General features: G+C 39.6%; 1 protein-coding gene across 1 annotated transcript in view; it reads right to left on the bottom strand.

Annotated features, from left to right (window-relative positions):
• LOC136864688 (E3 ubiquitin-protein ligase ZNRF1) overlaps window positions 1-24,354 on the bottom strand; it is a 405,587-nt gene extending 381,233 nt beyond the window's left edge. Inside the window, exon 1 of the mRNA XM_067142001.2 lies at window positions 23,827-24,354. Coding sequence (XP_066998102.1) covers window positions 23,827-24,196 — 370 coding nt within the window. The 5' untranslated portion in view covers window positions 24,197-24,354. The remainder of the gene's footprint in view (window positions 1-23,826) is intronic.
• Between the last annotated feature and the right edge of the window lie 2,217 nt (window positions 24,355-26,571).

Below are 26,571 nucleotides of genomic sequence, written 5' to 3'. Positions count from 1 at the left end.
AGACCCTTACATAAAGCAACGAGAGTGTTTATTTTTAAAGGTGTTACAAATACCAATTTTCATGTCTGTAATATCTTCAGTTTTTGAGATATCAGTAACCTAACAAAAAGAACTCAACCCCCTTTTCAGTCCTTTGTACACACCTCCCTCCAAGTTTTTTTCTGAAAAGAAAAAATACATGTTTCTTTATTTTTTAAGATTAAAAATACCAATAGTCACTTCTGTAACACGTTAAGTTTTGAGATATTCTGTAGGATATGCTCATTTTAAAAATTCACCTCCTTTTTTAGTTCACCTTAAGTGGATTTTCTGAAAACAAATTATGTATGTTTCTTTACTTTTACAGGAGATTCCAAATACCAGTTTTTACATCTGCAATTTGTTATGTTTCTGAGATACCCTGCAGATATAGTCTTTCTAAAAATTCACCCCGTTTGTCACTGCTGTTCACCTCCCATTAATTGGATTTTCAAAAAACAAAAAGATATGTGTTTCTTTTTAAAGGAGATTCCAAATACCAATCCTCATGTCTGTTATATCTTCAGTTTTCGAGATATAAGTATCCTCATGAAAGGTACTCAACCCCTTTTTCACCCCCTCCCTTTAAGGGGATTTTCCGAAAACAAAAAGACAGTGTTTCTTTATTTTTAAGGGAGATTCCAAATACCAATTTTTACATATGTAAACTGTTAAATTTTCAAGACATAGATATACTCATTTAAACAATTCACCCACCCTACTCCCTTTCCACCCCCTTAGTGATGGAATATCCAAAAATCCTCCCTTAGTGAGCACCTACACTGTAATATAAATCTATCCCCAAAATTTCATTTCTTTATGTTGAGTAGTTTTAGCTGGGCATTGATTAGCCTTATATATATATATAACAAAAACCACTTTTTTACATACACATCACTTCAGCAGGATACAAACACATATTTATAATTCTTCTTCTACCAATTTTCCCACAGCAGTGGGGTCGTGGGTGTATCGCACATGTGGATTTGGCCTTATTTTACGGCCGGATGCCCTTTCTGATGCCAACTCTATATGGAGGGATGTAATCTCTATTGCTTGTTTCTTTGGTGGTTGTTAGTGTGGTGTGTTATAAGCACATATTCATAATTATGAACTTTAACTGAATACAGAGCTGAAAAGAAAATAGCAACAGCCTGAAATACAATGTCAGTAATCCTAATACAGCGCATGCATACTGAGATAAAAAATAGTCCAATTTACTTTTCAAGGCTATTTTGCATCAGGTGACTTAGTAAGTTATCACTCTTACTGATGCACTATCTGTGATGGAGCATTAGGCAAAGACCTGTGTTTCCATTAGGCTAGTTTTTCCCCTGAAATGATGGTAATCACATCATCATTCAGATACTGTGTGACAAACCAGAGTAGAGCAAGCAAGTGCTATGCCACAGATATGAAAATGTGTTCCTTTTTGTTCAACTAGACCTGTTAAAGAGAAGTCATATTAATTTATGAACCTTTTGGAGGATGGATGGTCCGCAAAGAATTGCTGCACACCACTAGCACTTTGATATTGGCAACAGAATATTACCATACCCACAAAATAGGTTCTGGTGACTGCATAGTTCAGACACCCATCCAAACTAACACACTGTAAGAGCAGCAATGGCAGACTGCAGTTTACGTAACACAAATCAGAGCATATGTAGAACAAGAAGTGTCAAAATAGACCTTTGTTACTCACGCCAGCAGTACAGATGTGCATGCTTCTGCCTTCTACATATGCCACAACTACCACCTTGCATGTCTCCAGTAAAGTTAAAGAAAGGATTATCTTGAGGGATCAAAAAGTGTTAAGTAATCCACGCAAGCGTCTACCTTCATGCAAGTGAGGATCGAAGAACTGAGACAGGTAAAATCTTGGAATATTATTATAAGGTGCCATTAGTCATAACATCTGCTCATTTTGGTATAAATACTGATCAGTGCCATTTACATCAACAGTGAAGAATGTTCAATTAATTCTACTAACATTGCAACAGAAAGGTAAGTGCACTGTCCCAGGAAGATAATGCCTATCCACTTGCTACTAATCATGCTCTACTAGATGTTCAACAATTTTACATAAATAAAAAAGTAAGCTTGTAGTTTTATATGATGGTTGATATTATGATTATATCCACAGGATCTCCAGCTTTATGTGAAATCCACACCACAAGGATGTGCCTTTTCAATTAAAAATACTACTGCACTGGCAAGGATTTGAACAGTAGCCACCTTGGTGAGATGCTAGTGGCAATGGCACTCAGTTATCGCATACCCCTCCAACAATTATCTGACCAGCAGGATCGCTAGACCTCTGCCCGACAGGACACGATGATTTGAAGCCTGATGCATACTGATGTACTACCTACAAGATATATGCCAATGTATTTCAGGATGATGTTCACCACTTTAATAATCATCTACACCAGTGACCAAAATTAAAACAACATACAGAAATAATTTCCTCCTGTGCTTTTAAAATCAGAAAACAGTATCAGATATAGTCAAATATGAAGTATAAAACACAGTAACATTATTTGTTGATTTGTTGTTGATACAACAGTCACAAGCCACCATAGTCTACTTTGCTGCAAACTGTAACCCCTATCACAAATGCCAGAACATGGGTTATTCTTCTCGAAAGGGCATGGGATCACCTCTGGAAGTAGTACAAGCCCGACGACATGACATCCCTTAGGGTACGTTTATGCTGCAGCCTGGATGCTGGCACATCGCCAAGCCTCACTGCTCGACGTTAGGCGATGATGAAACAAACCAATAGATCTCAATCGGCGCTTTTACCCTGGAGCCCGGCTCATAGCTGCGCTGATGGCTGCTATCCTCGCCACATCCATGGTCTCAAACACGTTTGATTTTCGAGCCTGGCTCATTGCCATCTATCCTGTAACTTGGACTGTGATTGGTTATTTCAAGGTCACCCGCTCTCCCACTCTTCGCACTCTATACACACGTTCAGTGATCACTTGCTATCTGAACCTGTCCTCGAACGCAATGCGATTTTGAACCAGCAGCATGCCCAAGAGGTTCATATGTGATAAAAGGAGTAATGAGATGACGAGCGGCCAGTAGATCTTTTTCTACGTTTTATGAGGGAGAGTGGCTAGTTTTATCATGTTTAAAAGTGAAGTTTCTATTTGTGTGTTTATTGGTTTATTGTTAACTACTATTTTTACTCTACTGGGCGAGTTGGCCGTGTGATTAGGGCCGTGTAGCTGTGAACTTGCATCCTGGAGACAGTGGGTTTGAACCCCACTATCGGCGGCCCTGAAAATGGTTTTCCGTGTTTTCCCATTTTTCACACCAGGAAAATGCTGGGGCTGTACCTTAATTAAAACCACGGCCGCTTCCTTCCTATTCCTAGGCCTCTCCTATCCCATCGTCGCCATAAGACCTATCTGTGTCGGTGCGATGTAAAACAAATGGCAAGAAAACTAATTTTTCTATTGACTATGATTATCTTTGTGTATTTTAAATTTGAATTAAATATATTATTTTACTTCTATATCAGTGCCTTATTCAGTTTTATTATGTTTTACTCTTTTTAATTTTAGAGGAAAATAAGGCATTGCGAATTAGATTCGCTACTTATTTTAAATTCATAATAATTTTCCTCATCATTATCATTTTTCTAATCCTAGTCAGTGGGTTAATTATAATTTTTAATCCATTTTGTCTCATCTCGTACCATCAGGGGCCGATGACTTAGCCCACTTTAAACAACAAGCATCACCATCACCATCAAACTATGGAATGACATGGCAAAAGAATGCGGAACAATTACGTCAACTTTGTTCTTTTATTCTTGCCATTTAGGAGACCTCTATCATTACAAGCAGGTGATTTATATGAAGTACCTCGTTTTTCATGGAAAGTTCGGCAGTTATTTTTTCAAACTGTAAACATATTTTGTTTAGGAGACCTAACTAAAGTCAAAATGAGATACTCCATAATCCCTTATTTTACATTATTCAAAGGTACACTATTAAATTACGAAATGAAGCATTTGTAGCTTCTTTCTTCAATCAACTCCCGCAGTAGAAATGCACTGAAAAATCCAGGCGAAGCATTTTACACTTTTTATTTCACATTCAGTACACCAAATTATTGTAAGATACACTCGCCAACAGAACTGCGACTCACTCGTTAAAAAAATCTCTGAATTTTATCCGCACTTCAAAAGCTTCAGCTGGAGCAGTGTTGTTTCTCCTCGACGGGGTAGCTCTTGGAAGTACATCTTCGTAGTCTAAGTGTTCATATCCTCTATATCTATAATCAAATTATGCAAAATACAAACCGCCTTAACTATCAGTTCCTCTGTTTTGAATTTTCGACTACAACTGAGAGCTGCCAGCAGTGAGCGCATGGGGCTGCTGCAGGGTAAAAGCTCCATGGCGAGCAGCGTGGCTATAGTCAGCAGCGAGATGTTAGGGCGAGCATCCATGTGACAGCAGCGAAGCTGCAGCATAAACGTACCCTTAAAGAAGGTCATCAGTCTCATTTTGCAGAATTAACGCCTATTCTTCCTGTGCAGCAACTCTTTAACTCTTGGAGAGTGCTCGGTGGAGTCAGACGTGAAGCAATTTGTCTCCTAAGAGCATCCCACACGTGCTCTATCAGGTTTAAGTTGGGAGAGCAAGCAAGCCAATCCATGCAAGCATTCTCTTCAGTTTTCAGGTAGACATCAACCAGTTGCGCTCAATTAGGGCACGCATTATCGTCCAACAGTATGAAATTGGACACACAGCACCTCAAAACAAATGAATATGAGTGCCAAGATGTCACCAAGATACCTGATGGCCGTCAAAGCTTGCCGGTTTACCCATACAACTTCATGGAGAAGTGTTCGATTGGTTATCGTAATGCATTCCCACACCGTTAGAAATCCACCTCCACAATGTTTGAGGGATGAAAGAACATTCCAGGTTCTCGGCAGATGCTAACCCATCATGAATCGTTCTGAAGACCAAATCAGAACACCGTTGCTAAACAGAATATTTGCCCATTTTTGGCTGTTCAGTGACATATTGTCGACTCCACTCCAGATGTCTTCTCATCAGGGGTACACACACAACCAGTCGCCAACAGCCCAGATCTCTCTGCCTAAGCCTTCTGCACACCAGTTGCCTCAATACAACTGTTGCAGTGGCTGCTGTGAGGTAAGATGCCAGCTAGAGTACAAAAATGTGCTAAGGCCCAAGGAAGATGCACAGCATACTGACATGATGTCAGAGTACTAATGACATACCCCATACTTTGGAAACTGAGCACAAACTGGGTTATGGATATAAGAATTTCCTATAACCCACATATATTACCTGTAAGCTATAATTCTAAATGAACTCAAACTAATCTTCGAGGTGTTGCAATTCTTTTCTGACACCTTAACTTGAGCTAGGTACTAATAATATATTTAACTTGTCATACACCTTCTATGCAACATAATTTCACTTCAATATTAAGCTACTGGTGCCAGAGTGACCATAGTACATCCCTTCGAAAATTTCTGCAGACAGTTTGTATTGTCAAAGGAATACTGAAACACTATATCTTTGTGCCTTAGTAATGTCGCTCATTATCGCAATTATTAAAATTGTCCACACTTCACATAGTGAGAGCATGTTGCAGTGTTAATGTGCTACTGTTGACTGTAATGTAATTCTCTCCTGTAATCGCAGCCTACATTTGGTATAGGAAGAATTCAGGATTTTTAAAAAATGACTTTCATAACAGTACTTTCTTTTTAAACAAGTTTAAAACCAATAATACTTTATAAATCTCTTTGATATTTCACTTATTTTGTTATGAATTAAGCCATTCTTTTTCTGTGTCGACTCAGTTAATATAACTTATTGGAACTTCTTTTTTTCAAAGAACGCCATCACATCAGACACATTTAATAACATTATAAATAAGATATATATTATACTGCTAAAATACTTATTAGGTTGTTGAAAACTGTCAAGTTCGATCAAGAACAAAACAGAACATCTCATTACATTTTTTTTTTTGCTAGTTGTGCTAGTTGCTTTACGTCGCACCGACACAGATAGGTCTTATGGCGACGATGGGACAGGGAAGGGCTAGGAGTGGGAAGGAAGCGGCCGTGGCCTTAATTAAGGTACAGCCCCAGCATTTGCCTGGTATGAAAATGGGAAACCACGGAAAACCATTTTCAGGGCTGCCGACAGTGGGGTTCGAACCTACTATCTCCCGAATCAACTCATTACAATCCGACTGTGTTTGTACTATAAATGACATCAGAGATAAATAAGATTAATGTTTAAAAAAAAATCAAACCTATGGGCTTACTACTGATGAGCTGCAAGGAAAAGCTGTAGACGTTAAGCTAAACCTATGGAAGTATTGCTTCCAATTTCTTATATCAGTCTTCTCATTTCTACCTTGTTTGGCTGACCCGTGTGCCATTTGACTTCCACGAGAGAAGACACTTCCATTTTCTGCTTTTTATGACATTAAATGCATCCACCCTAATATTCTCTATGTTATTGAGAATGAAGTAATATTTCTTTTGTCCAAATTGGCACATGACCTTGAAATCAAGCTCTATAAACCAATAATCATGTAACAAATATCAACCAATGTAGTGATTATTAACACTCCTTAAACACTTTTTTTTTTTTTTAACAATTTGCTTTACATTGCACCGACACAGATTGGTCTAATGGTGTTGATGGGATAGGGAAAGGCTGGGAGTGGGAAGGTAGCAGCCGTGGCCTTAATTAAGGTACAGCCCCAGCATTTGCCTGGTGTGAAAATGGGAAACCACAGAAAACCATCTTCAGGGCTGCCGACAGTGGGGTTTGAACCCACTATCTCCCGAATACTGGATACTGGCCGCACTTAAGCGGCTGCAGCTATCGAGCTCGGTGCTCTTTAAAAAATTAAGTAGTTTAGAATGATAAGAAAGCTGGTAAAGTTGACACTTAACAACATTATTTTCTTTTTATTGTTGTGCGAGACTTACTGATTTTCAAATTCAAGTGACTAAGGGAATGAATATTCACTTAAGATTATGATGATGCTTGTTGTTTACAGGGGCCTAACATCTAGGTCATCGGCCCCTAATGGTACGAAATGAGACGAGATGAAATGATGAATTAAAAGCACAAACATCCACTGACCACAATTCAAAACGTGAGGACGAAGAATGACTGGATGGATATGAATTTAAAACGATCAGTGGAACCGACCCACAGTGCCTCACATGCACAGAAGCTGGCGTAGAACAATAGTATTACTGACCAAGGGACTGCTTCTATAGCACAATACCGAATCGATGATACTTGTAGTCAAAAGGGGTCCAAAACCCAAGTCAGCAGCCCCTCACAATGGTACTTATCACTAGGAAAGTAGAACCATGGTATTTGTCATGTTGCGGTACTAATCAAGAGTAGCATAGACTCGCGGTATTCATACATTATGGTACTACTCACAGGTAATGAAATTCGCATGTATATTACAGACCTACGCTGTTTTGCACATTGCGGCGCCATTTACAGGCAACACAAACCTATGGTGTTCATCACATAAGGGTACTAACCACAGGGACTCGTACTTCTTCGTCTGTGACCCCCACCCACAGGGTTATTCACTTAAGAAGACAGGAAGTCACATATGGTATCTCTTCTTAAACCCAGCTGGGATAGCTCAGTTCAACAGATCCACTGCAGGTATTTTTAAAAAAAGTGCTGAAAGAAAACTTACTCAGCCTTTAAATTTACTTGCTTTCAAATGCAGAGAAAACAACAATTCAGGACAACATTAGCAGGTTACAGAAATAAAGAACAAATTCATGTTTACGGGTAAACTCAGATCATCAGTTTCTCACCAATGTTGTAGTAATAAATTTCCTATCAGTTCACATACGAATACAACTTAACAGGGTGTCCTGAAAATATTTGCCTGAACAATTGTTAGCAAATATGTCTTCCAGAACAAGAGAGCGAATGAGGTTTCAGACCAACAGGGCCCCAGCTCAATACTCTCTACTGATGTATTAGTGCCTCAATATAACGTTCCAGAACAAGTGGATAGTTCAGAGGAGGATCCACTGCCTGGTCACCCTAACCTCCACACTTCAATCTCCTTGATTTTTGAGTCACGTAAAAATCATTGCTGATGAGATACCATTGTTCATGAATAAGTCCTAGTGGCAAGGATCGTCATCACAGCTGGGAATGGTTGCATAATGGCAGATATTTTTGTGCAAGCTCATCAATCACTTGGGCGATTATATCCCTTTGTACCAAGGTAGGAAGAAAACTTTTCAAACATTTGCTGTGATTAATAAAGCGATTCACAAGGAATCACGAAGTCCTTCCTACTATCGAACAAATTTAAGGCAAATATTTTCAAGGCACCCTGTATTGCAATATTGCAATCATAAGATGGTAACTTTCAGTGGCTTGGTATGTCCTAAAGTAAAGGGATTTTAAGTGACCACTTTGTCACAACTACGTACTACTAGAAATAATGTGAAAAAGGAGACGATGTGGGGGTAAAGGCATTTGTCTTCTGAGAAAATGGATTTATTGAGTGTTTCATTCAAGGCATACTTGCTCAGATGTTAGATAATCCTGCAGTAATAGATGATATGTCATTGATCACTTCAAAATAAGATGGAGGGTGATGTCAATTCACGCTACGTGAAGAGTTATTTGTGAGGTGGTTTTGTATCATATGTACATTAAGTAATGCAGTGACTCAAGCTCATTCATTTTAATTGCAATGTCAACCTATCTAAATTCTTTTCAGAAATAGCATTTTTATTTAGTTGGAAGAGGGTCCCCTTGTATCTAACATTTGTGCAAGTTTTGTATTATCACAATGTGTCCCAAAACTGAATTCTTTGGCATTCTCAGAATTAGGTGATGTAAATATATTAATACAGTTTTGTACCTTCTGTCCACATTTCATTCATTACAGTTGAATCATAACAAAAGTTGAATAATAAATCCACAGCATAATGCCGATGTACATCACATGCACATCCATTTCCGCACAACTTAGGATTTATTTAACAGTACATAGATCATAGGGCCCTGGGAACTGACCTAGGGAGAGTCTCTGCGACCTCCTTGAGACTGGCTAAATGGAGGTGTGATGCGAACATAAGAATTCTACAAAGAGTTCTCTTAGCCTTTCTCACCTCAATTCTCCATTTCCTACCTACACGTAGAACACCTGTTAAGCCGAGCAGTCCAGTGGAAGGATGGGTACCCAACCCCAGCGGGAAGCTGGGTCGGTGAACGGACTGGAATTGGGAATCAGTGGAAAGCAACGGGAAATCACCACAGTTTAATTTTCCCAAGGCAACCTCATAGCTTTACTCAATCATAAATGAGTGCCTGGAGTAAGTCTCCCAGTCGGATCTCCACGGGGGCGGGCATGGTTGAGAGGAGCCTCATAACTTGCAAAACAATCCAAACCATCATTGCACGTAGTTAGAAAGATCGTAACCTGGAGTGTACAAGGTCTCTTACAGAGAGGTAAACTTCCTGTCACTGAAAGAGCAATGAGACTACATGATCTGAACATGCTTGGACTCTGCAAGACACATTGGAAAGGTTGTTGATTGATGTTTGTTGTTTAAAGGGGCCTAACATCGAGGTCATCGGCCCTTAATGGTACGAAATGAGACGAAATGGAATGACAACTTGAAAGTCCAAAATCCTCCACTGACCAGAATTCAAAGCGTGAGGACGAAGAATGAATCAATGGACGGATTATGAATTTAAAATGATCAGTGAATCCGACCCACACTGCCTCACATGCACAGAAGTTGGCACAAAACAATAGTATTACTGACCAAAGGACTGCTTCTATAGCATGATGCTGAATCGATTATGCTTATAGTCGAAACGGGTCCAAAATCCAGGTCATTGGCCCCTCATAATGGTATTTATCGCTAAGAAAGTAGAACCATGCTATGTGTCATGTTGCGGTACTAATCAAAAGTAGCGGAGACTCGCGGTATTCCACACATTATGGTGCTATTCACAGGTAGTGTAATACGTACATGTAACACAGACCTATGGTGTTTAGCAAATTGCGGCGTTATTTACAGGCAACACAAACCTGTAAAGGCAACGCAAACCAATGGCATTCCTCACATAAGTGGACTAACCACAGGGACTCGTACTATCCCATGGAATTCCTCATATAGTGGGAACTGAGCACAGGTAAGGCAGAACCATGGTGTCGCTAATCCCATCGTGTCACTCATATAGGGGTACAAATCACAGGTACTGTAGGACCCACCTCCTGATTCACACGCTGTCGCCACTAATCACAAACCTATTGCGTACCTAACATAGTGATACTACGCGCAAGTAAATGCAACCCATGGTGTTCCCTGCGTGCTGGTACTAATTACAAGTAGTCTCATGGTTCTAATTGGATCATCCCTTGGTCACCCCTTTTAGTCACCTCTTACGACAGACAGGGGATACTGTGGGTGAATTCTTTGTCTGCGTCTCCCACCCACAGGGGGGGTGTAGTTGGTCCGCGAGAAGTATTTTATTTCCTTCAAGTCCTCCGGCAAGCCGGTTAGGACCCCCCTATCCGCCACCTGGGACGCGCCACGTGGTAGTATCACCTCTCCCCCTGCTATGCCAGCGTAGTAGGTTCGTGGTGAAAAGGTTGTGGCCACTTTGTCACTCCCTCAGATAACACCGTATATTTTTCTGGAAGTGAGGATCTGAGTCGGCATGGTGTTGCTGTGGTAATTCCTAAAATCCTAGCCAGTGCTTTCGTGGAATATGAGCTGGTCTGTGACAAAATCACTGCCATTAAGATGGATGCTTCTCCATGTAGGCCAGGTTTATGCTCCCACTGCTGTCGCACTGGATGAAGAAATCAGCGAATTCTAAGAATTGCTGGAATACACCATCAGAAAGGTACCTCAACAGGAAATATTAGTTATTCAGGGTGATTTTAATGCAAAGATAGGCGAGACCACTAAAAACAGTCACTTGAGACATGTGGTTGGAGGACACACTTTAGGAATGAGAAACGAATGTGGTGAGTCTGCTGGAATTCTACGTTAGCAATAACCTGTCTATCTGCAACACCCTCTTCCAGCATCATCCATGGTGTCAATACAAATGGATTTCTCCTGGCAACAGGGTTCAAAATCAGATTGATTTCCTTTTGGTGAGGCAACGTTGGTGGACTTCACTACTGGACTGCAAGACCTATCCTGGAGCAGACTGTGGCAGTGACCATATTATGCTATCCATGAAAATGTGGATCAAACTGAAACTGATCAAGGAGAGAGTGAGACAGGTTTGCATTACTGACAAAAAAGTCTTCCAAGATATCGGGGAAAGAATAAGACCAAAACTTCAGCAAGTACCTGAAAAAGGACCAGCCTCCTCAACATGGAACAACCTCAAGACAATCATTAACTCTTCTCTCCCTGAACCAGTTACTAAGCTTCCCCAAGCTGGATATTGAACACCAATCTACTGCTGACAGAAGAGAGGAGCATACTGAAGAAACGTAGCATTCAAACCAAACAAGACGAAGAAGCATACAGCACACTTTGCTGCAAAACACAGCGCAATTGCAGAACTGATAAGACATGGTTCCTCACTAGTATTTGTGATGAAATACACCAGGGGTTCTCAACTTTTTCTGTCGTGCCCCCTTTTTGAAACATGAAATATCTAGCACCCACCCCCATTCTTGTTTCCTTTCTTAGCGCTTCTCATAGGCTACTTTGCACAAAAACAGATCACAAGATCTACAGTATTTGCTTCCAACTAATTACTGCAACCACCAGTTACAATAATAATAATAGTAATAATAAACACAATTTACTATTCTTAAGGCACATCAGCATTCAACAACTTTTTGTAAAAAAATTCATGCTTTTGTATTAGTCCAAGGTGTTGAAAGTTAACTATTTCTATTTGCTTATAAAAAAAAACAACAGCTGCATGTGCAGTTACTGGAAGTGAACAGATTTGGTTCACTTATTATCTCTAGCTGTGGGGCCTGTCTTGCCTTTAGTTAATTTAGAATGCTTTTCATATTTGAAAGCTTGTGAATTAAAAATGACAGCAGAAATAATATAAATACCATTTTCAACATTTAACTGTGAATTTGAAAAATGTTATGTTTGAACTCTTCACCCCCCAAAAAAGAGAGAGAAACAGAAAAATAGAAAGGTACATGGTTCAAAATTTGGTAATTCTGTGACACTTACTGGGTTAGTTTGATGGGTGAGCTTGAATTTGTGATGAAAGTAGATCCTGTCTTGGCTGGATATTTGAAACAGCAACCTGCAGATCCCCTTCCAGCTGCAGTCGAGACCGATGCTTCGTACTGATGGATGCCACTGTGGAAAATGTTAACTCACACAAATAAGTTGAAGCGAAGGGTAATATCACATCCATTGCTTTTCTTGATAAACTGGGATATTCGTTCCGAATCTGCACCCAAAAATGTTCAAGAGACTTTGACTTAAATTCATATCGAAGTGTTCCGTCACTTGGGGAGTTCTATTAGCGCCACCTGTTCTACCGCTGACAAGTGAGCTATTACGTTTGCATCGAAAAGACTGCGAATCCAGTCAGACTCAGCTGAAGGTTCTGGAAATTTATCCTCGAATTGCTGACGAAGATTTTCGAGGTGTGCCACAGCAATTCTGCTAATTTTATCAAAATCTAACTCATTTTCCTCCAGGAATTCATTCACACAAGAAAACATCTCACAGTTACCTTTGTCCATCTGGGTTTTCCCACTTTCTCACTTACAAAGACAACATTACTATTTTGTCCTTGAAGTGATATGTTAAGATCATTCAGTTTCTCGAATACATCAGCTAGGTATCACATTATTAGAAGTTTTTTTTTTCATCCAGAAACAAAGCTGCGAGTGTAGGATTGGCGTCCAATAGAAAAAGACTAAGTTCATTCTTCAGCTTCACAACGCGACGAAGGACTTGACCATGAGACAACCAACATACCTCCGCATGCAATAGAAGTGAATCATGTGTAGATCCCATCTCCTCGAAAAGATGGAAAATAGCCTACTGTTTAAAGCGCTTGCTGTCACAAAATTTACAACACAGATTGCATCGTTCAGCATTTTATTGACTTCTGGTAGTAATACTTTCGAAGACAATGCCTCCCTGTGTATCATGCAATGTGTGAATTTTACAGAAATAGTAACAGCACTCACTCTTGCTCTGAACGACTTTTTAGTTCCAATAAATGCTGCCGCCCCATCGGTACATACAGCAACACAATAATTTGTCCATGACAGATTGTTGTCAATGAAAAAGGAATTCACAAGAGAGAAAATATCTTCACCTGTAGTTCTCCCTTCCAGAACTTTACAAAATAGAAAATCCTTGTGCATTTCATTTTCATGACAGTAGCCTAGAAAAACAAGAAGCAGGACACCATTTATGATATCAATACTATCAAAAAGTTACAGGGCAAAGTTTGGGCTATAATGAAGACGTGGTAGCAACTGATGTTTTATGTCAGAGGCTATTGTATCAATACGACGAGCCGCTGTGTCATCTGAGAGCGGTATCGACTTCAGACACTTGCCAAACTCTTATCCATGCACGATCGCGCACATCTTCACAGCTGCAGGAAGAAGTAATTTCTCACCAATGATATGTGGTGATTTCGATTTTCCAATTAAATAGGATAACTCGAAGGATGCACTTAGCACTTTTCTTTTAGGAACTGTTACATGCTTTTCAAGAAATCTGACATTTCCCTTTAGATGTTTCTCATGATGCTTAATTAATTCTATAGGTTTACTTCCACAGTCTGGATGTTAGGTCTGCAAATGTATCTTCAGTTTCACAAGCTTCAAACTGTTGTTAGCTAAAATCTCCAAACAAAGAACGCATTGAGGTCGTTCCTGATTATCCAAAATAATGCTAGTAAAGCCTAATGTCAGATAATCGTCTTGATATTCACGCACTTTGCTTTTGGGTGTAGAATTTATGTTACTGGTGGGATCAGAAGTAGAAGCGGAAGAACAATGTACTTTGATTATATTCGAACCTTGTTCTATATTAGGACGGAATATTTTCAAAGTAGGGCAAGCACTCGATAAATCACTTCCATAGGATCTCTGCTAATAAGCCACTTATCCATGGGTATGGCGACACTTGTAACAGTTTATTGTAAATCGCGCTAATCACTTCCACTAAACACGCACTAGAATTCACCTGTTTACTCACTGTCTTTGAACTGACAAGCCGGCCCCCTGGTGTAGGGGTAGTGTGCCTGCCTCTTACGCAGAGGCCCCGGGTTCGATTCCCAGCCAGGTCAGGGATTTTTTACCTGGACCTGAGGGCTGGTTCGAGGTCCACTCAGCCTATGTGATTAGAACTGAGGAGCTACCTGACGGTGAGATAGCGGGCTCGGTCTAGAAAGCCAAGAATGACGGCTGAGAGAATTCATCGTGTTGACCACACGACACCTCGCAATCTGCAGGCCTTCGGGCTGAGCAGCGGTCGCTTGGTAGGCCAAGGTCCTTCAAGGGCTGTAGTGCCGTGGGGTTTGGTTTTTTGGTTTTGAACCGACTGCAAAGGCCTGGCTGAAACAGAGTCGACAATGGCAGAAATAGAAGAATCTATTCTTGAAAGGAAGTGGCAGTCACACTGTCAAGCGGCTTATTTTCATTAGTGGTTGTTAAGTGTTTGGTAAGGTGATACCACTGTGGGTGGCGGGTGAAAGGCACATTTTCTCAGAATACGTGCTGGCAGGATCTACTGGTCAGTTCTTGTGAAATAAGACAGCAAAAGTAGGAGTTTATTAGTCTTTAATGGCGGTCGAACAGCTTCCTTCCTACGCTAATGGATATGAGGACCTGAGGATAGCAATATTTGTTACAGAATATTAAGTATAAATATTTCAATCAGAGCTGGCGCTCCCCTTTATCACTCTCTGCGCCCCCCCCCCCACTTTGTGGACCACTGAAATAAACCACCATCAAAAGTTTTTTTTCCTATCTGTTTTATGTCGCACCGAGACAGTTAGGTCTTATGGCGACGATAATCAAAAGTTAAATCAAACACATGATCTTTTAAAAAAGTTAACAGCATTACCTGCGAGTTCAATGATAGAAACAATACTGTGAAACGCTGTATTGTAACGGAAAAAATTCTGCCAAACAGGAAATTTCTATGAGGTATGACAAGGAACCTGATATTCTTTTCAGTGAAATCGTGAATGCTGCCAACCATCTGAGGAGCAACAAAGCCCCAGGTATCGATGGTATTTCCAGATAAATGCTGAAAATGATGGGGAAGGACGGCATGCATATTTTACATTCAGTATGTAATATAGTGTGGACAACTGGTGAATGGCCCAAGGACTGGACAACATCTGTACTAATCCCACTTCACAAAAAAAAGGTTCCGTAAGGAATTGTTCCAATTATCGTACCATTGCATTAATATCTCATGCAAGCAAAATCCTGCTCTACATAATATATCAACGCTTAAAACCATTCCTGGAACCTCAGATATCCACAGAACAAGCAGGCTTTGTTGCAGGTGAAGGAACACTAGAGTCAATCCTGAACATGAGGCAGATAATCGAGAAAAGAAGCGAGTTTCGTGTCCCTGCCATTTTTATTTTTTTACCTTCTTTGACTACAAAAAGGCCTGTGATGTGTTATGTGGGACAAGTTGAGGCAGGTGCTAAAGGAATTTGGCGTTCCACTGCATTTAATATCATTCTCGAATGGTCTCTATAAAAACCATGCAGCAAACATAAAGATGGATGCTTCTCTCTCAGATATCTTCGATGTGATGAATGGAGTAAGGCAAGGTCATATATTATCACCTCAACTCTATAACATCTATACAGTGTGTGTCCTCAAGAGAGATCTCTATGGCTGGAATGATGGAATCTCAATTGGCAGCAGAAAAATTAGCAACCAGCGATTTGCAGATGACGCTGACTTCCTTACAAGAGTAAAGAATATTAGCCTTCGCTATGGTCTAGAGATAAACATGAAAAAGAGCAAACTAATGGTAGTTGATCAGCAAGGTCAAATCCAACTTAGAGGATGTCCAAACGGACCTGGAGATAGTAAAATAATTTGTATACATTGGGTCAGTCATCAAGGACACGGGACGCTGTCAAATAAAATAGAGATCAAAATATGGATTGTTCTAGGTCGTGCTGCAATGGTTACACTCACTAAGATCTGGAAGAACCGGGCAATATCAAAAGCTATGAAGATGCGCTCGGTGGAATCACTAGTGTTCTCGGTCTTTTTGTATAGCTGTGAGACCTGGACCGTGAATGCTGGAGGCAAAAGTCGAATTGATGCCTTTGAGATGTGGTGTTGGCGGAGAATGCTGCGAATACACTGGATGGAAAGAAGAACCAATGCTTCCATTCTGAATTAACTGAGCATCCCGTGTGATGAGTGTTACCTCCAGTTCCTTGACCACATTTTCAGAAGAGAAGTTGGAAAAGACCATTTTGCAAGGCAAAGTTGAAGGCAGTAGACCACGAGGAAGAACAGCAAGTAGATGGTTAGATCTGGCAAAGAAGATCACTGGTCTACCTTTTCAGATCATGTTAATGAAAGCTGAAAACCACTCTGCATGGAGGCATCTCTTCAAGGTTGCAACGCAGAAATGATAGAGTTTTGACGTCTCGATGCTCAGCAATGAGCAAAACGACTGATGATGATGATGATGATGATGATGATATAGACCACAGCATGCTAATAGAAAACTCTTATACCAAATAGGCTACCAAGGTCTAGGACATACATACAGAGCATATACTGGGTGGTCCACCAGCCCCTTGAGATCCAGGTTTATGCATCCCTTCACATTTACTACAATTCTGAAAGACATCGGCCCCTCTCCATAAACTGGGGTAATATAACGAGATGTGTGTTTACGAGCTAGAAGACAGCAGGAATCGTGTACCCCACTATTAATTCATCACGGGTACCTCGAATTAACCCGTAAAACGAGTACAGATATGCAGAACACGTACTTTAAAACAGGATGTGGACGCACAGACCGGGAGCTTGGTACTGTATAGGCTGGGAAGTGGACGCCGTAGGTTAAGTGTCGCAGCAGCTCACATAACAAGCGGATGGGGAGATATGTGATAGTGGACAGTGCTCGAGGTAGGAGGTTCGAATCCCACGTAAGAATTTTAACAGCCAGTTGCCCGGGATATGGTAAGGTTGCATACTTGATAGCTTCCAAGGACTGATTTGTTTATCTGACCCTGTAAAAGACTGTATGTATCGTTGCACTGGGTATGGTGGAATAATAAATTTATTGTTTTTACTTTCATTTGATCTTCAATAAGGGTTTTTAAAATGAGATTAGGGAGAGCGACCGATGTCTTTCAGAACTATAGTAAATGTGAAGGAATGCATCAAACTGGATCGCAAGGGGCTGGTGGACCACCCGGTATATATATCTTTAGTGAGTATGTTCTTTTCAGTGATAGACCAACTGTGAAACACTTAGCTGAAGTGTTCACCTTGAATGCTCAAGATTGCTCAATCAGATCCTGATGCAATCAGTTTGCACTCAGGACTCCTATAATGCAAGATGCTGTTAAGCAGATATATTGACATGTTTAAGTATTGAACCCTTTTCCAAAGCAAAATTCTGCCATCTTTGTTTATCTTCCAATGCTTTGCAATAGAAGGGATTTTAGCCACATAACATTGTTTCTGTTATTACATTATTCTACATGATAATCAAAATGTAAAATACAATTTCCATACCAAAAAGTGCCATTTAAACATAAAATCTGAAACAATTCCATCACCCCTAGAGACATTAACAGCTTTACCACGAGAGCTGGCTATGTGGTTTGGGTCACGCAGCTCTTAACTTCCATTCGAGATATAGTGGGTTTGAACCCCACCATCGGCAGGCCAAAGGCAGGCATTTATACAAGTGGAGGCACATGCTTCCCCTAGTGCACCGTCACTGCACTGTCCTACATAAGAGGCTTGCAGAGGTGTCTCAACGGCGCACTAGCCGCCAGCATCTTGGAACATAACACGACTGGCCGGTCAACTTAAAACACAGCTCATTTAAGCCACTGGCATTTAGGTGTTTTAATAATAACTAAAAATAATGTCATTGGTTTCTCATCACACTTACTCCTTTTTTACAGTTTTCGGAGACGCTGAGGTTTCAGAACTTTGACCCATAGGAGTTTTTATGTGCCAGTAAATCTATCGTCACCAGGCTGATGTATTTGAACAACTTTAAAAACCAACAAATTGAGCCGGGAGCAAACCCACCAACTAGAACTCATAAATCCAGTTCTCTACTGTCTGAGCTAGTCAGCCCGAAGGAGTAGTTATATATATTCTTAAAACAACAGTTTTTTTTTAGCAAGTTAACGAACCAAATTCAGGACAAAGTGTAATATTCTTCACTATGAACTTGTATCAGTTAGGTCGAATAAAAATTGACAACATTCAAATTACCTGCCAATGTTAATTAGAGTTGACTTAAGATCTCTGTCTGCCAAAAAATAGTTGAGCAAGACTCCAAATGAAGCTCAGGATTCTAAAAATTAAAATCGCCCATATACCAGTATTTTAATTCTATAAGAACTCACACAACATCTCAAAGAAGTCAAAACTTTTGTTACTCAAATGGAGATAGTTCCTGTGATCCTGTTTACGTGCAACTCTTTCAAAAGTTCAATATCTCATTTTAACAACTTAATGATACAAAACGGCAGCAATTTTTATTTTACAAATTATAAATGACAGTTTTGTTGTGTTCGACTCATTGGCTGAATGGTCAGCGTTGAGGCCTTCGGTTCAGAGGGTCCCAGGTTTGATTCCCGGTCGGGTCGGGGATTTTAATCGTGTTCGATTAATTCTTCTGGCTCGAGGACTGGGTGTTTGTTCCAACACTTTCCTCTTCATATTTAGACAACACACTACACTACCAACCACCACAGAAACATGCAATAGTGATTACATCCTTCCATACAAGGTTGGCGTCAGGAAGGGCATCCGGCCGTATAACAAGGCCAAATCCACATGTGCGACACAGTTCACAGATGTGGGAAAGGCGGTGGAAGAAGAAGATGACAGCCTTGTTGTGCCTGCACTAGGTATAAAAACAACAAAACCCATGGCGCTACACCTCTGACGGACATTGGCCTACCAAGCGACCACTGATCAGCCTGAGGGCCTGCATATTCTGAGCACATCAGGTATAGCCTGAACTATACATTCTAAATCTGTTAACAAGAAATACACCACATTCAATTTTACGCCTTTCCACATGGCAGGCTTGCTAGTACAAGGTAAACTTCCACATTAAAACCACCCACATGATACAAACCCAAAAGCAATATAATGTCTCATTAGACAAATGTGCATTATTGATTTGAAACTTGATAACAAGTGGGCCGTCTATGTAAAGCAGGTTGTCAGGTGTTTGTTTTATGAGCTCAAAGGTATAAAGTTGAATCCAGACACTATCGCTCAGTATTTATAGGGGGTGGAATCTTAAGTCCCTGATACAAGCAGTTTTACTGGCATATTAAAGAACCAATTTCAGGACAAACTGCCACCATACTGGCATCTCATTACCCAAACAGAAGTTAAAGTGTTGTTAAATATGTAACAGACTGTTCTTGTTATTATTACTAATAATCAGAAGCAAGTAATGTGCTAAATTAATGAATGATTGCAATGGTTTTAGAAGGAATATATATAGAAATTAAATGCAGAGATGCCAACCTTTGAAGTGGGTTATCACTAATCCCCCCACCTCGTCAGAAAATTGGGTCAAACTCAAAGCATGCTTCTCCCCTCTCGATAATGACACCCCGTTTGCACTTCCCAACAGCAATCCATTCTTACTTATATCATATTGTATGTGTAAAGGAAAATGAACCTTAAATACTTTCTACTGTAGGAGTGCATAAATATGTCATTCAAACATACATTTCTACAGTGCAGTACGATAAGGTTCATTTTCCTTTACAGGTCAGCATAGGAAAATGAACGCAACAAAAGTTGTTATGATGGACTAGATATCAATAATTATGTGGCTGGGAGACATGACCAGTCTTAAGGAAAATAATGGATAGGAAGAGCATTGTCAGATACGCGGTATTGTTCCCTCAGCAACGAGCTGCTTTTCAGAGTAGGTTGTCTTGAACCAATCTTCCCTCTCTAATGACATTTTACTCTTTTCAGCTATATGCTATTCCAGTGTAGATGTGCTTAATGTAGGCCTGAAAGGTGTGATTTTTCCTATCAACACTGAAAACTGCTTCTATGGGAGAGTACACTTGTCAGGCACACTTAATACTACAAATACAACATTACTTAAGGTTTTATAGTGGAGTAGTGGTCCTTCATTTACAATTAATTTCACAGTGGTCACAATAGTCGCCAACTCACAAACACTGAAACCAGGAGGGTTGAGCAGTAATGCTCAAAATATTCTTTATTTTTTTTCCATAAATAATATTTTTTCATGATAACATATTTTCTCATAATAATTTCTCCTTGGTCCGTAATCTTGAGGTGAATCCGTAATAATTACGGATAATCCGTAATAGTTGGCACCTGTGAAAATAGTAGGTTCCCAAACACCTGGCCTTGTTGCCATTAATAAAATCAGCTGATTTCAATTTGGAAAATGCTTCCTGTTAAATAATGTAATGACTGTCAAATTAATTACATTCTTTAAGTAAAATAAAATAACAGATTGAAGAGAAAAACAAAAGAATGCTTTCTACAACATAGAAGAATGCTTTTTTTTTTGTAGTTTTCAACATCAAAATTCATTCAGAGGAAAGAAATTGCCCATGTTATCTATATAGGGTACAGTAGTAGTAGTACTAATAATAACAACAACAACAACAACCATCCAAATATGCCAGGCTGGGTAGCTCACGCGGTAAGGCGCTGGCCTCCTGAGCTCGTGTTGGCGGGTTCGAACCTGACCCAGTCTGGTGATATTTGAAGGTCCTCAAATACATCAGCCTCGAATTGGTATGTTGATACATTTATTAGCATGTTAAAGAACTCCTGCAGGACAAAATTCCTGCATCCTGGAGTCTCCGAAAACCATAAAAATACTTAGCGGGATGTAAAATCAATAACATTATTTATAACTTATAGTCCAAATCCATCAATATTACAGATCATGTTGGTGAAACACGTCAAGAATTTAATTTCTGTAAACATACATTTTCCAGAGACAATAAGGTGTTTCTAACCCTATTTGCAATTTTAGGCCTATACTCTGAAGTGCCAGTTACATTAATACAACTGTCCTAAGCATTTCAGAGCAAACGATATAGGGCCTAGGTATAATTATGGGAGAAACTTTTAAAAAGCCTATAGTCTGCTGAGTAGTATAAATTTAAACTTGACCTCATTAGAGTAAAATTTTTTAATTCATCATGGCTAGTGGTTATGCTATATTTAACGTTCATTCTTTCTTCACTGCTCTAAGTTTATCAATTACATTAACAGACAACAAAAGACCTATATTTAAACACTGGAAATTACAAATATTCACACGTGTAGGCCTGCGGTATGTGTAAATAATTAGGTACAAGTCATGAATTCCCTGGTGGTCTTTGAACTTCAGCGGGTGAAAAATGGAAAATATTCTCTGATTTCCAAATTTGTTCAGAGAGCCCAGTGCTGCCAATAGCCAGGAATTTCTAAGGGGTCGCCATTCTATATTTTTATTTTTTATATTATATCTGTTAGGTTTTTTTCAGTCTGCCAAAACTAATTTTGAATAAATGCATAAAAATCAGTTTCAGCAGACTGAAGAACCTAAGTTATAAATTGGTTGAGTTGGAACTGAAAAGAGATGGCTTCAGATATCGCAAAACATTCTACATTTTGACAGATAAAAAGGCAAGCATCTGTCAGGCATTGTTGCAGGGAATATTAAACAATGACCTTCAGGAGAGAGGATCAGTCTCCTCTGTTCATAAGGCACTCAAAGGGCCAAATTAATAATAGGTATACAAGAATACTATGACAAGGTCCGCATATACACAACATACAAAGAACAGATTTAAAAGACATTCCCAAATACCTGTAGCGGACCCCTTCACGAATTTCTATCTCCATATTCTCCAAATTATTTATTATTGCTGCAAGGACAACCATACCATGAGCAGCATTCGAACGATAAACCTCGTGACACACTACTTTGAAGATTACAGGATTTTATTTTTTTGTTTTGTAAGTTTCTTCCATACCTAGATATATATCATTGTCTGCTGTGCACTACTTACAACAATTCCAACACTTCCAAAATAACAAGCTCGGGACAGAAACCTCCTTGGTGTCTGGGGAAAATTTACGTTTACTGAAGGAAAATTTCTCTAACCATTTATGAAACCAAGCAGCTTAAATGCACTTCTTGTCAATCTGTCAATAACTTACTACATGCGAGTTCATTCCTGTCAGCAATAGTTGCTCCTAGATTATTCACATCTTCCAAAGACCATATTATGTATCATATATCTGCTAGTAACTGGCATTCTTTTCCAAGATATTTAAACAGAGGAATTTGGTATTTGTACCAGTTATTCAACAGGTTTATGTCAAACTGGAAAAGATCAGTATCCGAATTATTACCAATCGCCCAGAACAATTTTAAAACATCAGTATAATTAAGTGTGACATGTTTCATAGAAAAAAACCTTCATAGAGCAGTTAATACTCATATTTGTATGCTCCTCATAATTAATTAAAACAAAACATTCATGACCAAACACTAGATGCTATTAAATAGGCCTACATGACACCCATTTTCACAAGTGAATAAGTTATCTAAAGATATGCTCCATGGAAGGACTGTGAAGCCCAAGTCAATTCTGTTAATATAGGCCCTATCAGCTATGCAAAACGTGGGTTTACTGACACTATTTCAAATTCACTCATGAAAAATATTGGGAATGTGCCTCAATTCAAGGCCACTGGTCTTTGACATTCACCTAGGGCCAAATAAGTTAATAATAGCTATACAGAAATATTATGGCATATATACAACATTTACAGAACTGATTATAAAAAACATTCCCAGCCCCTAAATAAATCAATAGCAGCTGCAACAACTACTACTACTAGTACTAAGCTTGTTCCTACCAGCATCCTAGAGCAGTTCCATCAACAACAATGCCTCCAGAGCATTCTATCCTGACAGCACAGTCTTGACACGTTGAGATGAATGACATGACAACTTCACCTGCCGACATCCCTCCACTGAAGGGGCTTGAATTGTGCCAATTTATAGTTTTACAACGATCAGGCGAAGATAGAAATCGGAGCATGAATACATGAGCAAAACTGGTTAAAAGTGAAAATAATAAATCAAACAAGGGATAAGTGATATCTCTACTAATGACAACAAAGTCTTCAATTTCAAGAATCTGTTATGGCTTGAAAGCATAATTTTCAGGTTGACAGGAAGGAGTAAATTATCACTCCTCAATCTCTGTATTCACTTCAAACCCAGTAGCATACACAAGTTTTCCTTACCAACCATTGCAGTGTTTTGTCGCAGAGAAAAAGTTATATACCGACAAAAAATATAGTGAATGTATTAAAGGGTGTTTTAAGATCTTGGAAAAGGGGTTGTAAGTAGCAGAAAAAATCGAAAAGAAGAAAAAAATATGCACATATTTTAGTCACTGCACAGTGTGTATTTAGGCAGAGGTAAACAATACATCATGATGTGCAATCCGTCTGGTGGGTTACTTTATGTGTACTTACCATTCAAGGACCATATATGAGAAGGTAAGGAGTGAGCAGTGTAAACTCTTCCAAGGCTGATATTAGCAGCTAAAGGACTGTCCAAGACATGATCTTCAGGAGAACTACTGTCAGTCTCAGGTGATTCAGATATGTCATAGGCCCCGACATTGGGATTTGGTATACCTATAGCTTCATGACTTGAATGGCTGTCAGGCACACTTGACAAAGAACGTGCTCTTTGCCTGTCACTTGACACTGCACCGGGAAGAGCACGAAGGAGACTAAATCCCGTGCCTCCTGCAACAACGTCCGAGCTACTGCTGGTTGAAAAAGTTCGAGCTCGCGGACTTGTACCTTCACCATTCGCTGTACTTGCTTTAGCACCCATTACACTTATACTATTCAAATATTACTAAATTATAAATTCTGTTCCTATTCTTAAACAAGATGAAAACTGTTCTACGATACGATATAAAAACGTCGAACCCGAGACTACATACAACCTATAACAACACGAAGACATATTGCAGATGACGACTATAGCGCTCTCTGATTCTTCTCTAAATGTGAAACAAATGACAGTCCAGCACTGTGCTTCTTAGAAGTGTGTGTTGGTATTCCTGTCGAGAGGCACCGAAAAATAAACTGTCACTTTTCAGGGAAGGGTTTGGCAGTTGTTGTGTGTTGAAATATACCTTAAACTATACCTCATCACTCGTCAGGGATATGATATCAATAGCCTGATTACAATTTGAGCCTCCATTAGCATCAATACACAGCAGTATTAATCCGACCTGGACATTCCGCTGTGTCTTCTATTGCACAAAGCAGCCTACGAAGAATAAGACAGTGCTCTTAAATTTTCCTTGGTCGGCGACTATCAGCGTGAAATCCCGGTGCTATAAAATTATTGAATGAAATACTAAATTCGTCGCTAAAATATTTGTGATAGAGTGGAAAAGGAGTCGTGGTATAAACAGAACTCCGTGCCCCGAAGAACTTTGTGCATTTCCTGCGCAAGAATGGTACTTATGGTATTTATAGTAGCCTATAACCCCATTAACTGTTGAAGTAGATTTCGTTGATATTTACAAGATACTAGCACCGAGTTCATTGTATCATTTTCGTCAGTAATCGTAATAAATATGCATTTTATGGTCCGTTCAGTACGGTAGCTTTAGTGCTTCTGAACCCAACTTCGCCAGTTCGATCCCGCCTCAGTCCGGTGATATTTGAAGGTGCTTTATAGATTTAACTGCAATTAAAAGAAATGCGGCACCTCGGTGTCTCCAAAAATCATAAAGTGCCTACAGTAGTTGGTGTGCTGTAAAACCTTGAACTTACTACCGATATCCCTATTCCTCTGACAAAGTCATACCGGTACATTAATATCTTCAAACTGGTTACTTTCCACAGCAACTAAAAATTTCTAGGCTACCGGTGGTTCCAGTTTACAAAACAGGTGATCGGTAGAGATGGCTGAAAAATAACGTAGCAGTTACTTTGTCCCAGTTACATGTCTGTCACTGTTACAAATGTAACGAGGACGAGAAATAACAGGTTATCGAGTAACGACAACAGAAAAACATACTAGTGAAAACAGTAACTGGGAAGTGGGGACAAATACAGGTGGGGACCAGTCACTAGTAGCAGCTTGCACACTACTAGCACCTTACAGACACAGATTGTGACCTTCAGATAGTACGCATGTCTTCCAAGTGAGAGCGGTTTCGTAGGAGATTGCTTTAAGTTCCTGCTGTCATCTGGTAGTGGTAACTAAAGTGTAAACTGTTATCACACATTCAACTGTTCGTGCAAGGCTACTTACATTATAATATTATAAGTTTCACCCGTATAATTTTTCTTGTACCATAAATAAATTATTATGCTAACTTTCCATACTGAACTGATATTATAGAATGAACGTAGATAAAATGCATTTTGTAATACTATTTCACTTTGACATCATTATAACTTAATTGAATAAACCTGACCCCGCCGGGAATCGAGCCCGGGACCGCCAGGTGACAGGCGGGCGCGTTGCCCCCTACACCGTGGAACACAATGAGCACAATTGTTTGAATATTCATAACAAGTACAATAAACATTTCAGATTGTCATGAATGAAACGAACGTGATAACGTCTCTTCACCCACTTAAGTTTTTATTAATTCATTTCACACAATCCATTATAACAAAATAACACATTATCGGTTCTTCATTTTACTTAAACGATCCTCTTGTACCGGTTTGTGCAAGGTTTGGCGGACAGATCATCATGTTTTCTTGTCTTCCATCCTTAACTGGGGCATTGTCAAACTCACTCCTCTAGATTTCAGAAAAAGATGCTATGTTGTCTTCTCATTTCATCCCCTGTCTGCCTCTTGATAACTTTATAGCAAATTGGAATGCGTGTTTTGCTGTTCAACAGTGTGTGTAGTGATGCGTGCGCGCATGTGTGAGTGAATGAATGGCAATTTGCAACACAGCTGTAAGGGGACAAGCTTGAAGCCGTGACCAGGCTGTGACCAGTAAAAGGCGAGTAACGTTGGACGTTAAACGGGGACAAGCTTGAAGCCGTGACCAGGCTGTGACTGCACAGAACACCAATGTGTGACCGGTAAAAGGTGAGTAAAGGCCCCATTCACAATGCAAACGTAACCGTAAACTTAACGACGTAACGTAACCGTAAAATTAACGTAAAATTTGTGGTATTCACAATGGAGGAACGTAACATTAACGTAAAGAGTACACAGCAGCCAA

This window comes from Anabrus simplex, chromosome 2, assembly GCF_040414725.1.
Source record: "Anabrus simplex isolate iqAnaSimp1 chromosome 2, ASM4041472v1, whole genome shotgun sequence".
Taxonomy (NCBI): Eukaryota; Metazoa; Arthropoda; class Insecta; order Orthoptera; family Tettigoniidae; genus Anabrus; species Anabrus simplex.
Note: the sequence above shows the minus strand (reverse complement) of the source record. Positions and strands in the feature narration are given on the sequence as shown.